The 19,177-nt window shown below is 36.8% G+C and overlaps 1 protein-coding gene across 1 annotated transcript in view; it reads right to left on the bottom strand.

The window, feature by feature from the left end:
* LOC140238739 (uncharacterized) overlaps positions 1–13,511 on the bottom strand; it is a 30,687-nt gene extending 17,176 nt beyond the window's left edge. Inside the window, exon 1 of the mRNA XM_072318634.1 lies at positions 12,099–13,511. Coding sequence (XP_072174735.1) covers positions 12,099–13,511 — 1,413 coding nt within the window. The remainder of the gene's footprint in view (positions 1–12,098) is intronic.
* Positions 13,512–19,177: the final 5,666 nt, after the last annotated feature.

Here is a 19,177-nt window from a genome sequence, read left to right as displayed (position 1 = left end):
TTATTCTATGTAAGTTAGTAGATCTACCAATCTTTGGCATACAGGTACGTGCCAAGACAAAGACTTTCAAGTATGGCCTGTACGTCTACCCTGTTAGGGCTGGCTATCTTTTAGCATATTTTCGTACATGAAGCTCTTGTTATTATTAAATATCGGGTTAGCTAAGCCTAAGTTAGTAAGTAAGGCGTAGAACTTGAGTAGCATGTAAATCTAGACCTTTCTAAGCTGATCGTTTCAAGCTTGTCGGTCCTAGCTGCATGTGTAATAAAGCTAGACTATCATACATTGATTATCGTCCCAGCATAGAGTTCATCTTTGACTTTGTATTTTCTATGACTATGTAATCTTTGTAATTATTCTAATGTCAATTTATATTACTTTTATTAGTCTAGATCTATATGTGCATGGCTGTGATCATGGGTACCCTTCATCCTGCAATGTTTACATCCATAGAATTTTGCTGACCGCACCAAGGTGCTATTTTCTAATAAAGATGTAACAAAATAAAGCCAAGGAAGCTGTAAGACTAGTTTCGTATTATTAAGAATAATATTTTTGTATTTACAGCCATTTTTAGATTAAAAATGCAGTTTTTTGGGGGGGCTTTTTCTACGTAACATTAAAAACAGCACAATTTCATGCCCATCATCAAAAGGAAGGATTGTGCTTTTGTTGGACATTGGATAAATGAAATAAGTAGTATAGTGCAAAATTTTTTATATTGAGAGCATGTCATGTGCTCTTTAAATAAAAATATATGGATATATTAATATTTAGGGTTTTGTTCATAACGTTTGGTGTCCACCAAACATATATAAATAAATCACACAATTGCAGTTGATGTTGCAATAGCTGTTTTGTAATATAGCATTCAAAAGAGATCAGAGTAACAGCCCAACAATTAAAAAGGTTTTTATTCCCCATTTCTCTGATATTAAAAATACACTATCACCTGCAACATCACTTGAATTTTAAGTGTCCACAGTTATGAACATAATACAGCCCTATTCTGAAGTAATGGAAAATCATTTTCTGAACTTTTGTATCACCAGGGATTGCTTTCATAAAATATATATGAAAATATTACTTCATATAAGCATTTACATCTTTTTTTTTTTTAATTTTTCATCAATTACGAAGGTGGACATGGTTATGAACAAAAGAGTTATGAACGTAAGATTCGGTTTTTATTCAATATCAATGTCAAAGTTATGAAGCTATTTCCTAACAATTCTAAACTATTCTGTCTTTTTCAGTATAAAAACACAAACTACTAATGATTTTATGCGTTGTATACTACATATTGTACTTCCTTTCATCTCTTCCTTATGTTCATAACCTGGACACCACGTCCAACACTTATGAACATGACGACAACTTCATAAAATTAAAACATTTATCGTGAAATTAATCTTGTAAAATTAATTTGATTTTAAGTCATTCTTTAGTCTTAACTAGTTTCTTGTAAGTTTTGATGCATAAGAGTAATCTGTTTCTTTGAAATAACCATCATTAGTGTCCTACAGTTATGAACATACTCTTTTTTGACAACAGCAAATTCTTATAGTGAAAACGAATAAGAATGATTATTGAAATGTTGTTAATGGGGATATGACATCAATTCAGGGATGTTTGCTAAATTTCTTCAGCACAGGTCACAAAATCTTAAATTCATAACTATTATCCATAATGGATTCAATCACTATGCTTTGGTGAAGATGCAAATCCCTGAATTTCTGGTATATGATGATATCCATAGCAATTATCAACTAATATATCACTTAATATTTTGCTGAAACTGCTTCCATAAATGAATCAAAAAAAAAAAAGGAAATGGACATGGAGTTATGAACAAAGACACTTGATGTTTTGATGTTTGATTACATGTGCACTGCCCATGAAACAGCTCTTAAAATTGGGTGTGAGTAATACAGGGTGTAAGGAAGATTGTATGGAGAGAATCAGTTTCATTCCAAGAACTTAATTCTTGAACCCAATATGTTACACTTCGGGTACCCATGATTGGAGCCATGCTCTGACATTTATAAATTAATTCTACTATCACTTTGGGTACAATATTTTAATTTAGTGATAGACTCTAGGTCTAAATAACTTTTTTTTGCATAAAATAATCAAGTTAGATTCAGAAATTGAGCACATCTTACTGATAATGGTTGTACTAGACCGCATTTTGATCTACCCATCACTGTGACAAGCACCTGACCATATTTCGGTCTAAAGTTAGACGATGACGGGTTAAACGTAACATTCAAGAAGGTCTATATTCATAACTTTTACGTGCACGGGACCGCTTCTATTATTATCATTAATACTAGTTAGATCTGTAATGCTTTATTTGTTTTGGTGGGGGGGGGGGGGAGTGCACGCATTACTTTTGGATCCGTTAATCACAGTTCTGTCCAAACTCCATCTGCCCTGAACACCTCGCGGAAGTGGGGGGGGGGGGGGAGGGGATAATGGTTGACTATATAGTTGCCGAAATCGGTTCTACATTTTAGTAATGCTTTAACGTTATTTGTGTTTTTAGTACTTAGACAAAAATAATTGACGGCCAAATCCTCATACACATAAAAAAATGAGAAAAAATTTTAATAAGAAATGAGAAAATAAGATCGGTAAGATCTGACAAAATTGTGGTCGGTTTTCTTTCCGAGTTTATACATTTACCGAACACTTGGAAATTTGCCCTAATTCTTCCATCAACATTTATGTATTTGTTTATTTCTATTTTTTTTTTTGGGGGGGGGGGAGGGAGGGTGGGGGAGAGCAAAGGTGCCAGGTAGGGGGAATGGGATGCCCTTCCCTTGTTTTCTACGCTTAGGATATTCATTTTGTCAACCTATCCCATTTACTCACTTGCAGGAAAATGCATAAACTCACGCGAGGGTGGCAAATTCTTGAGCTTAGTAAGAAACAAACAAAAAGACAAGAAAATGAACAAGCTAAAGTCGAAAGAACCCAGGAACCAATCATTCCAATGGACACAGAAGAATCACAACAGGACTCCTAGGAGGACTCCGATGATGACGCCCGTCATTTGAAGGGTGCTGTTCGTTATTCCGAAGGTTCGCTATTCCGAAGGTTCGTTGTTCCGAAGGGTCGTTAATCCGAAACACGCAAATTCCCTATACCTAGAGGTTCGTTAATCCGAAAATGAAAAGGGGTTCGTTAATCTAAAAATTTTTGGCGTTATTCCGAAGGTTCGTTATTCCGAAGATCGGTTAATCCGAAAATGAAATTCGGAACAATGAACCTTCGGAATAACGAATCTTATGAATAAAAAGCCTTCGGAATAACGAATCTTAGGAATAAAAAGCCTTCGGAATAACGAACCTTCGGAATAACGAGCTGTAACCAATTTGAAGGCCCAAGAGGTGTTCCTTGACATTATTCAAGGGAGGTCAACATTTGGTGAGAATTGGAACAATGGAAAGTAAAAAAAAAAAATAATTGGAATGGATGATTCTGTCTTTGTTTTTTCCTTTTTAAAGGTAAGCAGGAATACTGGCAGTAGGTCAATTCACTTTGAAACTGTGCATTGAAATACTGTATTATCGCAATGAAGATGAAATACGGGTACACAACAAAGCTGTTGAGAATAGGGGAACATGAATTTGAAAATAGATCACTATTTTGGCAAAGTACCAACACAAATAAACAGCCACGGGTGTGTAATGAATAATATTTGCTGAATGGCAAACACAAATTGGTAATGATTTAACTTCAAACTCTGCAAAATTTCAGCAATTCAATGTGAAACGTTTTAATTTATACATTCTCGAGATGCTTTCACACGGCAAACAACCAGATCGAAACTGCATCAAAATACTCTTCATTCAATACTCCACATTAAGTTTACTTTCCTAGCAGTAGCAGGCTGGGGGAAAATTCATTTTTCTTTTCAAAAGACTTTTTTCCACTCAATGGAAACTTACGTGAGCCGCATTTTCATCTTCCACAGCTGTTTTCCCCGGGTACTGTTTCTCTATAAATGTATTTAATTTGTCTATTTAATACTTAGCACTACTGTCTTACATATTGTTTAAAAATATCAATAAATCATATTTCCCCTTTTAGTCCTTTGTGTGTACTGTCTCTTTTATCTAAGAGAAGTTCCATTATGTGTAAAACTAAAATTGAGAGGATGTATAATGTCTTTATAATAGATACATGTACAGACATTGAAGTCAAGTCATATTCTACAACCTCCCTACCCCTCCTACTTAGTTTCACTATTTCATACTGAGATATTTGAAGTTTTTAAAAGATATTGCATGTGTGATTGTTTTGACTTAAACTTTAAATAGATAAATAATTCTAATTTCCCTCTGGTTAACTTTTATTATGTAGAAGAAGGCATTTTTGTTATACATGTTGTTTTTAATTATGAATGCTTTCCATCCACATTCCCACATTCGCCTACAATGAACAGGTCTTCTAAAATTAAAGAAAAAAATATAACTATAAACAATGCCCCTGTGTGTCTAACAAAATAATATTCACGATGACTAATGAAAAACAAAAAACTTAAACCACAATAATATGCGGCTGTTGGGTCCGTGTCAGTGTTCAACATTCAGAGGCATGGCATTTTTAATCTTATCACTCGAGTCCAACTCTATTAAAGAAGCATTTGTAGATATTTTTACGGGTATTCATCTTTATACTCGATTCCTTCCCCATTGCATTTTAAAACACAATAGATGACATAAAATTTTTACCAAGAATAGCTGTTGAGAGGGAACAGTCAGATTTGTGTCACATAATTATCCATTTAAATAAAATAAGTGTCTCTCTCTCACGCATATTTTCGTCATTCATAGTGCCTTTTATTATAGCGAACATGTATTCCAGAACAATTATCAGTAAATACAAATATTTTTCAAGTGGATTCACCCCCCCCCCCGGTACTTGCTGATGTGTTCCTATTTCAGCCTTGATCAACAGTTGCTCGGCAACTCAATTTGTATAAAAGAAATCCACTGTCAAACGACATTGACATACATGCATTTAAACTTGGGCACTACCGCTGGCCTTGCCTAGACGACTTAAAAACATAACACAAACTATTTAGCTTTGTATAACAAAATACCCTGTCCCGCTGCTGTAGCATGTGAATCGCCGCCCCTCCCCCCCCCCCAAAAAAAAAAAAAAAAATACACGGGTAAACCTTTAGGTGAATGGTATATCTATTTCGGTTTCAGAAGACACAAGTTCAGAAGCAGCAGATCTCGACAACTCTGATGAAGATTACGCACCAGACGTAAAAGATGTCAGTGATGGGGATAGTTCCTCTTCTGATAATGATGCCGGACAACCGTCTCAAACTCAATGACATAGAACAGGCGTGATGTATAAATAGAGCATAGACAATGATACTGCATTTCATTCATAAAGTGATGTACAGTTTGCCGATACATTAGACAAACTCTGTTGTTGCGATCACATTCGGTTTGATTCTGTTAGCAAATTTGTGACTCCAAAAATGATCATGTTTTTGCTGATCACTTTGATACCTTCTTCGAAGAACAGGAATATATCTGTGGGTGTTTCATTAAAGTTTGTCGGTGCTGACAAGTTGTCATCACTGACAATTTTAGTGAAATCCTTCATTTTGATTGGCTGAAAATACTGGTCACTAACAGTTACTGTGGTAACCATCAGCGAAAGACAACTTGTCAGCGACGATAAAACTTGATGAACCACCCCTCTGAACAATAAAATGCATTGAATTTAAATTAATTCGATTAATAATTTCAGATTCTATTTAACATTGAATCGATGTTCTAAGACTATGAATTTTCAAGGATTCTAAACAAATCCATTTTGATATGTTGGGAATGCGTTGCTTGGATTTTGGATTGAATTGAATGAAATAGAATTTATCTGGCGATTTAAATGATAAATTGTGAATATCTCATTTGTTTTGTCTGAACAATAATCATTAATGCAATCATTAATTTCATCTATAATGTTTTTTTTTTTCCACTATGGATATGTGCCGTCAATGTCTCTGTTTTGGGAGATGGGCGTGTGAACGATGGTTCTGTTTTGAAGTTACAGATGAACCGTGTAAAGGAGAAAATTGATATTAGAATGTTGACAAGATTGCAATAATCTTCATAATCACCATGAACATCGATTATCATAACAACGACTCAGCAAAATCCTCGTAACTCATTCAGAGTTGAAACTAAGAGCTCGTATCTCAATTTGAATAAAAGGTAAAAAACTCGTATCTCAATTTCGATAAAAGTCAAAACCTCGTAACTCAATTTCAAGAATCAAAATAACCATTTTATGATATTTCAATAATGATATTTGAAAATTAAGAAATATTCCACTTTTAAAAAGAAAGAACGTTATCACAGCACGTAATTTGTTGAAACAGGAATGTTTTTTCCCTCTCCTGAAAATTCGTGATTTTTGAGATACGAGGTTTTGTCACCCCACCGACGATATCCTGATTATCACCTATGGGGTCAAAAATGTCAAAAATGTGCGATATATTTTTTCAACAATTTTTCTACTATTTTTTTTTATATTACTTGGATACGCCAATAAAAAACAACAACGTTGTAAACCAAGATTCTGTCTGTGACATAATCTGTCAATTACTGCTGAAGTATATCAATATGTGTATAACAAAGATATTCGAATACACCTTTTTTTCCTGAACTTATAGCAGTACTTGCATGTTTCCATATACCTAATATGATTACTATAATTAACAAAGAACATTGCAGTGACATATGCATGTGCATTGCATAGGACCTTTAACCTTCGTGTCGGAAGATAACCGATCTTTCACGAGACAGCTTTAGAATACTAAGTAGGCTAGACATTAAACAACAGCAACCAAATATCCACAGTTTACTTTATATGATGACCTTACAACACTACAGGACTAGATTAATCTGTGCGAGATCACGCTCTTTCTTGACTTGTCCATCAAATTAATTTACTTTGACGTTTACTCTTCGTGTCTCTATATCTCAGTCACCTCCCCCTTTCCTTCAGGCATTGAAAGCATTAGGTATACAATAACACATGGACCACACGTGATCATTTACCAAATATAAATGCACGCACACACACACACACACACACGCACACTTACATGCACATAATCTGAACATAATCGAATTCACTCATTCGCATTTTGTCCCGAGATGACCAAAGAGCACAACCCTGTTTCTAATGGCGCCAAGGCACGCTGTACACACGCACGTCCTTCAAGTCTGCGCGGCAAGGTGACTTGTTTGAGTTCATTCAAACGATGAAAATTTTCGATAATGCCATTCTTGCTTCAAACATTTTTACCATTGATCAAATTTAGATGAGAAAGAGCAAAATCATTTCTCTTACTTTATCGGTTTCTATGTTTTAAACTGACAGATAATGCATGGTTTACTAGTAAGAGATAAAGTGTATTCTGACGATATGGGTCTTCAGGCCATGAATATAGTACCCTGTGTAATATAGGAAGAAGTTATGAACTCCACATTAAAACTCACATACTGATACATGGCTATTAAAGATGGGCCATCCCTTTTGCATTCCTTCCCAAATATCACAGAACATGATATATTCCACCAGAATGACAAGACTATTGTAAAGCTTTAACATTTCTTTGATATTTGAAGGTTGTTAGCCGTTAAAAGTCAAAACTTATAATACACCAAACGCTCACTGTAACGTATTATGTGTACTAGGCACAGCTGCATACATTAATCCTCCTGTGGTTGTAATAATATGATACTTATACTTCGAACAAAAGATTAACTAAACAAATGAAGACCCTGTCGAGTTCAAAATTTACAGGAAGTTTCCGAATAGTGTTTTCTTTAATACTTAGTGTTCTCACCAATTTTCAAAAAAAAAAAAAAATCGCATGCAAAAGGGATTGGCTGTCTTCGATCTCTTCTTCGTCTGTGATATTATGCCTCTAAAGAGTGGCGGATCAAGGGGGAGCGCACCGGGCGCGCGCCACCCTTTATTTTTTGTTAAAACAAAAGAAATAAAAAGAAAAAATGGGGGATGGGTGCGTGCGCCTTCTTTAAGTTTGTAAAGGCGCCCCCTCTTTATGGAATTCTTGGATCCGCCCCTGCTAAAGGTAAGCGCCCTTACACTATACGAGCTCGAACTTTCCACGATTTCGTCACTGACATTTTTCCTAATTTGATTTGATTTGATCTGATTTGATAGGAAGGTATTTTATCAAAAATCATCCATGGCGGCCCGCAGGCTGAATTACGGACATTTATGAAAGCAGACTATTAATAGCTACTTTTCTATGTTAAACGTGTTTGATTGATAATTTTTCAAATATTTTACTGAAAGCGTGCACCACAGCGGATGTACAGGAGAGTCAACTATAATTTTGTAAATGGACAAATCCTGTCTTTTTGAAGAGCAGCAAGTTTATAGTAAACAGTTTTGATGATGTAACCCCGGTCTTACTTCCGTGTGGAAAAGTTATATACACCCCTGCTGGAAAGAACGCAGTGCCCCACAGTGTGAACACAATGTGAAACACAGTGTGAAACATAATGTGAAGCTCTGTGTGAACACAGTGTGAAATATCTTCACACTGTTAAATCCGAGCTTTATGACATTGTAAACACACTGTGAATCATCAATTCATAGTGTGAAGTAGATCAAGCCTGCATGAACACTCTGTGAAAACCACACCACAGTGTGAAATCATCGTCACACTCGTGAACTCGAGCGTCTTCACATGGTCGATTCTACTGTGAACACATTATGAAGCACCGTGGGACAATGTATTCTTTCCAGCAGGGACAGCTTAGAAATACTTTCTTTTCTTTCTTTTTTCTTCTTTTTTTTTCACTGCGAATCACCGAAATACTCACTCCTTTACCTACATGCTTTGCTTTCTTTGCAAACAGATCATTTATTACTAGACTGACTCTGTTTTATTTTTTAAAACTTTCCAGCTAGACTAGATGAGCGAGTCACAAATCATCATGAAATTAAAGGTGCTAAACACATCCATAACATTTATGTAATCTAGCGGTCACAACGAGGTATGAGAGCACACGGGTTCCTGCATAAAGCTGAAATAATTCCTGTCTGAAGGTACCGCGTGATAGAACACGCGTTTCATGACCACTGATGATGTATGCATTTGTTAATCTAGAGGTCATACCGAGATACACGGATTCCTGTCTAAGGCTTAAATAATTCCTGTCTGAGGGTACCGCGTGATAGTACACGCATTTCATGATTACTGATGATGAGAAAATAATTGCAAATAAGCGGGCAACATCATGTTACATCATCACAACACGTGCTCGTTGCCCAATTCTCTTTGATTTGCAGAGGGATCTCTGACAAGGGTGGAACTTTTGGCCACATTGATACCTCGTTCCAATGTTTCTTTTCATAACATGGCTAGTGGGCTCTACTTTAAGCATGATATGACAATGACCCCGAGGACAGGGGTACTTTTTTCCTCCGACATGACTTGTTAAATAACGGCTTATTATAAAACCTCTAGCTTATAGGAGTTCCGGCTTTCAAGTTTCCTATTTACAAATTTCACTTACTTCAAACTTTCGGATGCTATACATAATTATGTATGTAGGCCCTACATAAAAATTATGAAAGTATCATGGAATACCTATAAAAAATGATTCATATATTACATATGATTCACATCATTATCATTATCATTAATTTATGCTCACTGTTAGTACTGTATATTCTTCATTGTACTTTATACATTAACGGAAACCCACACAACAATAATGTATGAATTATATTTTTGTCTTGACCGTCTTCATCTATTAAAAATAAGACGCAGTCATGATCTCATCACAAATTTCTCTTTTCTCTCTAATACACACATGTACGCGCACACACACAAACACAAACAAACACAAAGACACAGTATCTCTTTCTCTCTCTCCAAATTTACATATTTATATAGTATATACTATGTAAACACAGAGAGAGACATAGTTGAATATGACTGTATGATAGAGAGAGACAGACAGACAGACAGAGAGGAAGAAATATACAGAAATACAGAAAGATCAGTAGAATAAGTGAAAATAAGTCGTCAACAATAAATTTCACCGATGAAGTCCAACATGCAATTATTCCCATAAATAACGAATACATACACGTAGGTCTGCTTGTATAAATACATGGATGCACGTTATACAGTATTAATATGTATACTGTATTATCTTTATCTGTGTTGTGTTTCTGATATTTGTATGTGCATGGATGAACAAAAACTATTGCCGCTTTATATTAACACCGTCTTGGTTGTGGTCACGAAAGCAGGCTCCCGCAGGACTCTGGATCTAATTGGAAATATCACAATTTGGCGCTACGTGTGCTTTCGCCCTTTCCTGGTAATCGTTTACATGACTTGTGGACGTGCCTTTACTGCGCTGTGTAATCTCGAAGTCTGCACGAAATCTGAAGAGTATTCATCAAACACGCATACAGTGAGTCAGACGCATTTTGATACATTGAACTCGTAATTCTAGCACCCAGTCCTATAAATGGAGAAGCAATACGTTCATGACGTTTGGACAACCTAAGCTTTGGGCAGCAATTTCACGATGCAATTGCTCTACTATACGATGACATCTGGTCAATCAATTTTTCCTCATTTCGTTCGCAATTTTAATAGTTCGTCAGGACAATATCATATTAAATTTTGTGAGAACCTTGCAAAATGTATGATTCAAATGCATTTCGAGTTGTGGGAACCAGAAATTATGCAAAATATTGAAATTTTTGCTGAGCATCACGTATATTTATTTCTGAATCTTGTCAAATAGCGAATTTTGCTTTCGTCAAAGTTCTGTCCATACTGGAAATCACAATGTTACTCCCAAGCTTTGTTGTTTATCTTTTATGGTACATTGTCAGAGGTGTCTGACAGAGTGCAAGACAGAAGGGTGAGATTAGCGGGACACTGTGCGCGACACCCTGAGCTATCTGCCAATTCCCTCGTACTCCGGGAGCCCAAACAGGAAATTGCAAAAAGAGTACGAAGTAGGGCCACTTTCATCAGTGTACTGAAGAAGGACGCAGAATTTGATAGTATTAATGATCTAAGGACAGTCATGTTAGATAGGCAGGTTTGGAGGTGCAACTTTGTTTATGGAACCCGAGTCGGCATAGGCTGAAGTTAATACATGCCCTCGAATTAGTAGTAGTTTATCCCCTGTTTCTCATTCGAGTTTGATTGCACTCAAAATGAGTGCATCCATCGCAGGAGACCAAAGAGCTCTATTCCATAAAACCAATAAGTACAAATATTCGACTGACATAACCAAAACTCTCGGACATCACAATTCGTCTCACCTGTACTTTTCGATGGCACAAATTCATAGTTCGTGGGACCTTTTATTTTACATTGTATTGCCACTTTTGCCATTGACCTTGCAAATATGTGATGTACTAAAAACAATAGAAAATTCCCAAAGGAACCCAATTAAGTTCCAGGACTCTTTAGTGGCAAAAAAAAAAGTCTTCAATTAATTTAACAAGTGATAATGACAGAATTATAAACCTTGGGGATGAAAAATGGAATGTAGTGATGGTTCATTACGAAAACCACTAAAATGTATCATTCCCATTTTGTTGACAGAGTAAAGTATAAAATAATGCTTAGTTTCATATCCTGGTCCTGGGGTCCTCTTCATGAAAGTCTTATGAGGGGCTTTTCGCTCATAAGACACACTTATTAGGGACTGAATGAAATTGATTTTTCTTATTTTTCAATGTCTCTCATTATGTAATCATTATTCACTTTCGCCATTCTCAGATTCATGTAAAGACATGGTGATGACTTCATGAAACCCCTAGATATTGACCTATCTGCCTCTATATATTTATTTATTTTTAGGAGGATATTTCTCTTCTTATGAGGAAACTTTTCTTATCAGTAGCCTACAAGATTTTTCTTGGAGATAAAACAAAATACAGTGCACACTTTTGTATACCACAAATATTCACTGAATTTGAATGAATCAAACTACATGCGCTCCCTTTCTATCTAAGGAAACCATACACGAGTAAATACTTACATCTAGGGGGCTGCTTCTCGCCGAAAGCTGAGTAAAACCAACAATATCGCTGAAGTAGATGGTTACACTGTCGAAATTTTCTGCCGGAACCGACATGTTTAATTTCAGTTGTTGCGCTACCGTTCGCGGCAGCATTCGATAGAGGAGAGAGTCGCTTCGCTTTTTCTCTTTGGCCAACTCTCTTGTCTTCTCAGTCAGTCCGAAGGCGTAGTTCTGTATCTTCGAGGTCGTCCGGACGGCGAAAAATATGATGGCGGGTGAGGCGATGGCGATGATGGCGAAAAGGATGCCATCAACGATGACGTCGTTTAATATGCTTGTAAAGTTATCCTGAATGAGTTCGTCGATGGTTTCAACGATAGCGTCTTCGACAGCCTTCAGCCCCTCGAGGTAAAGACTCAGATTACCATACCATGCTGAAGAAGACACCGACACGATGCCCGATGAGTTTCGACTAAGCGTGTCGATGATTTGGTCTCTCATACGCCTTGTCATAATTTCGATGCCGGAGTGCAAGATGGTTTCGTTGTAAACAACAGTGACATCGCTATCCGCGAATTTCAGACTTGCTTCCAGATTGTACGTCATCAGAACGTCATTTTGGATAAATTTGAGGAAATCCTCAGTACCAAGAGAGCCGTTGAGAAATGCCTCTTCTCCGTAAGCCATCAACAGACCAAGTTCCTCTTTGGCGTGGATGGAGAACTGGTAGGACATGATTTCGTTCCAAAGATCCTCGTGCGTGCTCTGTAGAATAGTATCTACGAACCACTCGATGAAAGCTTCGTTGACTTTTCTGTAGAAGTCGATTCCATGGGCGACGTCCAGTTCTCCAGGTCTGATGGCGTTCCTTTCTTCCTCCAGGCTCTCCGTGAACGTTTTCTCATTCTCCAGGGCGCTCAGAGATTGCTGGACACTGTTATTGACAGGCCATACCGTAAGATTTCCCAAGGCCTCGTCAGTCCGCTTAAAACTATCCTCGAGTCTGGCTTTAAGCTCCTCCAGGACTGCAGGAGCTGAAGACATGTTAGACACCAGGTACAAAGTTGTCTCCGATCGTTCTACTTGCAGGGCGTGGATCAAGCTTCCAACGCTCTTGGTTATCTCGACGTTTTCCTTCAGCACCCGCAGCCTCTTCTGTTCCACAAGAGAGTTGTTCAGCTGGACACTGACCAGTATCAGGAGGGCCAAGGCCGGCAGCATGGGGAACATGACCATCTTTAATATCTGCAGATGCTTACTCATGCGGGAGTAAGGCGAAGCGTTGCAGATTCCCATCTTGACGGTGACCAGTGCTGTGCAATTCTGATCCTGTTTCCAGTCACTGCTAATGGACAGGTGGCTCAAATTCACACTTCCTTTCTTTGGCTTCTTAAAGTCAGTCTCAGGTACCCGCAGAGCCTTGGTCGACATTTTGGTCCGATGGTTTTACACAGGCAAGAAGGGTAAAAATGACTTTGGGTATTGCCTTATGGGGGTCATTTAAACAATGTCACGATTTTAATCGCCATTCGTATCTTAAATGAATTCAAGAAATATCTCAAGTTTGCAATCTTAGCCAATTTCGGTCTGAATAATCATATACGTGTTGGACGCTGACTATTTGCCAAAGGCAGATACTGTTGATGAATCTTTCGTGGCTAAATAGCTGTTTCGCTCTTCTTCCAACAATTTTCCAAAGAGATAGTTAACATGTTTGAGGAATTGTCTCGAAAAGCAACAAGCTTCACATTTTCCCAAACGCTTAAGACTTTAAAGTTGACGCATGGTTTCTTCCTCGACTAGTGTGACAAGATGGATGTGCGAATCGTAAGCCGCTAATGTTATCCACAGCCGATGATGACCGAAATAAACAGACGCACACCACATACACACACTTAAGTGACAGCGTGTGTGCCGCGGAACGAAGGAACGAACCTGCTTCCATCAGTCGTAGATCGTGAACTACTGGCTGCCTTCGCAATGTCCTGAGCTTTTTGATGCGTATCGCGTAGTTGTTTTTCCAGTCGTTTTGTGTTATTTGTAAGGTACTTTAGAGAAAAACTGAACAACTGACTATGCTGTAACACTTCAGTAAATATAGGTTCAAAGCGCTCTTATGATATGACTGTAACAAATGAACACAATATGACGAAGGACATTACCCATACTCATTAATGAAATCATATATTTTTTACACATTGACACACATGCGTATTCACATATGCATTCAATTAATCCTTATGTATGTGTGTATGTGTATTTGTATGTGTGCTATCCACTTATTTGTGTACATATTTATGTACCTATATTCATGTTAATGTGTTTCTGTACACAATAATACAGTTCAACAGAGGGCATAGAGAAGTCATCCTCTTGAGGAAAAGAGCAAGGAATACAACTCTCTGTTGTAATGGAAAGCGCACTTTATGAAATAATTATACCTTCTCGTATCGGTGTAGATCAAAGGAGTGATTGAACCTAGAAAACTTCAACTTCCACGGAAAGAATCATGAATTATTTGATAGTCTACCATTACATTCATTACCGCCTTTCCTTCATGGGCAGTCTATGTCATTGTAAACTTGATCAAATATGGTTTCAATCGCACACAAGATGACAGAGTATACCATCGCACTATCCCCTGTTCACGTAAACTCACGAGCTGTTGAAGTTGACGTTAAAGACCAGACAAGAAAGATTCGAATTAAGTTGGCTTTGATAAATATGGTAAATTCTGACAAACAGAACGGGAGATCTTTCATTAAAATCGAACTTAGAGAATAATGAGAAGCGAATGTTTGTTCAATGTTCGTTTTCGGTTATATTAAAAACACTATCAGCCTCACTGCTGTTTTTCACTGAGTCCGTTTATCTGTTCATCGGTTTATAGAAGCATAAGACTACACATAATGCAGAACGGTGGTTCTGTTGACAAGCACCCATTACGTTCATACAGACTAGTCAGGTGAAGGTAATGTGTTATAAACATTAGAATATCATAAAAACCATGTTTTAGTCGATATATCACTGAAAACAGCTCTTCCTCCCTAATTAATTCCACCGCTGAGATCAATTCAAGACTAGAAAGACTTCAGGTGAAAAAAAAAAGTTGGTAACAGAAAGGTAATGTAGTGGAGACGGGTAATTGAGAGATCTGTAAGACTATTGCATCATCATGCTCTTTAATTTTCCTATTTGCTACTAATATTTCTTTTTACTTTAGTTAACAATTGCCTTTTGATTGGAATCGCACTTTAATATTTTGATTATCATCAAAGAAGGAAAACCATGGATACTACTTTCACAGACGTCCTTCTACCTAACATTGTCACAAAGGTTTATGGTTACTGACGAAACTTTATGTTACACTACCAACTTGACTTTCTTATTTATCTTTATAACGAGTTCTTCTAGATTGGGTCATCTCTTTCGTATTTTTGTAACCTCTTTATCAGTAGCATTTATTAGAATCTGCGTTGACATCAAGTTTAAGCTTACGTACGCATCAGTGTGTTTCTTTGTCTGCGTTTGTGGGTTTTGTTTTCGTTTTGTATTTTAAGACTAATTTTTTCAGTTTTATTTCAAGAAATAAAACAAGCCACAATGTTTCTATTTGTATTATCTGAGGTCTTTCTTTTGTGCTTCCCATTTATTTCTAAAATATATCGAGAGATTAGCGCTTTGGGTTTTCTTGAACTATATAATGTTGCCTACTAGAGTCGATCAATCTGTATGGTGTTTACTAGTCTCACGTAGTCGCCTCACAGACACACTCTACGAGTTTTGTCACCTCGCAGACGCCATGTACGAGCCTTGTCATCAATGTTGAATATCACACAAAGATCAAAGTTTTAATATTTTCACAAATTCCGAGTAGTTTACATAGTGTAATTAATGCTGAAGCAAATTAGCCGAAACATTCTCCTGCTATGAACAAAAAATTATCGAAGTTTCTACCAACAAGACTACGAGACATGATAGCGCATACTCAAGGCAAGTTTTCACATCTTGAGTAGATGTAATCACAGCTCACCGCTTCTTGATCTGCAAAGAATACACGTTTGCCTTTAAGGTCAACTAATCACTCAGCTGGTAAGAACAGACGCAGTGTAGCGTATAGTTATCAAGATGCAAAATTCGCTAGTCTTTTGCCAAGTCTACTTTCTGTCCTATTTCATTCAGTTTCTTGTTACCAAAGAAGTCTATATTTACGTACGAAAGAAAGAAGCCCCTCCTGAAATCATTCTAATCCCTTTGTTATTTGTGGCTGATCCAGGGATATTGTTTCTTTCAGGTCAGTTCAGTTTACTGTTTTTTCATATTTCTCAGAAACAAACAATACTTTCTGGTAATACAAAATGCATAACATGCACAAAACACATTAAAAGCATTATATTACGCAGCCATCATGCTCATACTCCAGATGCAAATTAGCAGAAAGAGGGAGAGTGAGAAAGAGAGAAAGAGAAAGAGAGAGAAGCATAACGGAAACCTAAAGGAAGCGAGAGATCGTAAGGATTGTAAATTTTCAAAAGGAAATACGAGTTCTTAGCATTAGTGAGGTTGGAAATGATTTGAAACTGACCTAAAAGAATATTCATATTATTATATGACAAGAAAAGAAAACAAGTATGTATGTACTTGCTGTTCGTTTACTATAGAGTTAAGTGTGTTCTTATGATTGAAGCGTTCGTTCCATCACGTGATGTCTAAAGTCAGCAGTTAAGCTGTTACGGAAAGTGAAGCCCCCAAGTCACTGGGGCGAATCTATCTTCGCACTTCTGAATTCCACTGTACATTTTAATTCATTAGACTTTCACAAAATAAAGCAAAAATCGTGAGAAACTTATACTTTTTCTTTACTGTGCCCTTCTAAATGAAACCCTAATAAAACATAATAAAAGCTACATCACCAAACCACATTGACAAAATTAATTTCTAGGACGTAATTGGCTAAACATCCACATGATATTTTCAGCCCATTGACTTACTACAATCCAGCGACAGTTTCATTCTGTAGCGAACATACTGTGACGGAGTTAATTAGTTAACACCAGCTAAAAGTGGGGAAGGTCGAGTCAATTGATAATCATACAGTCTTGTACGTACAACAAAATATGACCATATCCACAATGTGTCGTTAAAGTAGCCATATATCTTTCACAAAATGTCACTATATCTATGGCTGCAATGATAACTTTTCAACTGGTCTGGCTTTGAGAAAAGTATTTTGAATATTCTAAACTTCGCGATCTGTTGCCAGTGTGGCTGCACATGTGCGAAAGAAAGAAAATTGGGAACAAGCCAGCGTGTGACTGTGGCGTTATCATTTAAAGAATGGAGTGATGATGATGTTGGTGATGCTGATGATGATAATAATAACAATAATAATAATGATGATGATGATAATAATAATAATAATAATAATGACAATAACACTGTCTTATCGGTTGTATGTAGCCTTTTTATCGTTGCCACTGCTGTACAAATGGACCCTAGATCCCATTCCTTTGACCTACAACATTAAAAGTTAGCCATTTACACAGTTGGGTCGAGAGGGACATTGTAGTTAAACTTTTAAAAAAAATCGGACTGGAACTCTGACCCTTTGAGTGACAGTTCAATTTTTTCTCACGAATGCCACAATGCTGTTACTCTTTTGGAATCAGACATATTATAGTCTATCGTAAGAAAATTAAATAAGAAAAGAAAGAAGTGGCTTTCACAACAGGAGAGTGTATGTGCGCTGCACTTGATACTGACAAAATACAGCAACGCTCTTTTACTCGAGTTTTTAATCTTATCTTCAACAATCCTTTCATCTAATGAAATACTCTGTCCATTGCACGAGTGAAAACAATTGCTTAATAATTTGTCACCTAGAATAGGTCATTGTCATTAAAATTGATGTTTTATGAATCTATAAATAAGAGAGAAGGGACTAAACATTTTGGTGTGCGTCACAGTAACTGGTTGCATGCACAATGCAAAGACAAGGGTTTTACGTACGTAGTGCGCCGCGGGCTCACGGTGTGCGTGCAAATGGAGCAAATCGCATTGATCCAAGATTGCACGGTATTATCCAAAAATGGAACCGCAATCATTGCATGAATGCTGACATGATAGTGAAATGGAACAAATGATCAATATTAAACAATCAATCAAAATAATGACACGGATATAGTGAGGTGTTACATAATGCATGATAATGCACATACGAACTCCACTGTAATACATGTTACCACTTCTATTGGCACAGGGTTCCAGTTGCAAAGTAATCCCTATCTTGGTGGATAGGTTAGAAATAACAATTCGGCGAAATTTATTTGAGCTGAAGAAAGAGGGGTTATTCAAGGTGTGTATACGAAGGAAAGTGCATATACACACATACACAAATACACAGTTACACGGGAAAGGTAATCACTTCATTGGTGCGGTATTGTTGGTATCTAGGCATATAGATGTATCATACTAATATCATGTTATTCATTGTTGGATACATTTATTGCATTGTATACCAGTCACGATCAAAGGGTGCGCAAATATGTTGGTATCTTTCTGACAAGCTTTTTCTTCCTTGGGCTGGGCGACATCACAACTCAGGAGTGCTCTTCAGAGCATTCTTCTTCATATTCTTCTTCATATTCATACATTCTTCTTCGCAGAATGTATGAATATGTCTGTATGAAAAATGCCTAATTTTGTAATGATTATTGACAAATGTTATTCTTTGCTATCTATGTATCATTCCTTCAAACGCATGTCGAATCTATATTTTTTGTACATTCTGTTGAAAGAAGTGAAAATAAAACCTTTTAATTGAATTGAATTCAAGATCTCTCGTTCAGGGACAGCGCATCCATGCAAGGAGTAATGGTATACGCACCTTGCTATCATAAAGGGTGATATCAACCTTGGCACCAATCTCGTTCATGATAAGATTCCTTTCCCCTACCCCCCCCCTCCCATTTAATACAAACAAGGGCAAAATCCTACAATTCAAAAGAAATAAATATATATATATATATATATATATATATATATATATACACACACATATATACTGTACGTGTGTGTAATTGAGACAAAGAAGAGAT

Source organism: Diadema setosum, chromosome 15 (genome assembly GCF_964275005.1).
Source record: "Diadema setosum chromosome 15, eeDiaSeto1, whole genome shotgun sequence".
Classification (NCBI taxonomy): domain Eukaryota; kingdom Metazoa; phylum Echinodermata; class Echinoidea; order Diadematoida; family Diadematidae; genus Diadema; species Diadema setosum.
Note: the sequence above shows the minus strand (reverse complement) of the source record. Positions and strands in the feature narration are given on the sequence as shown.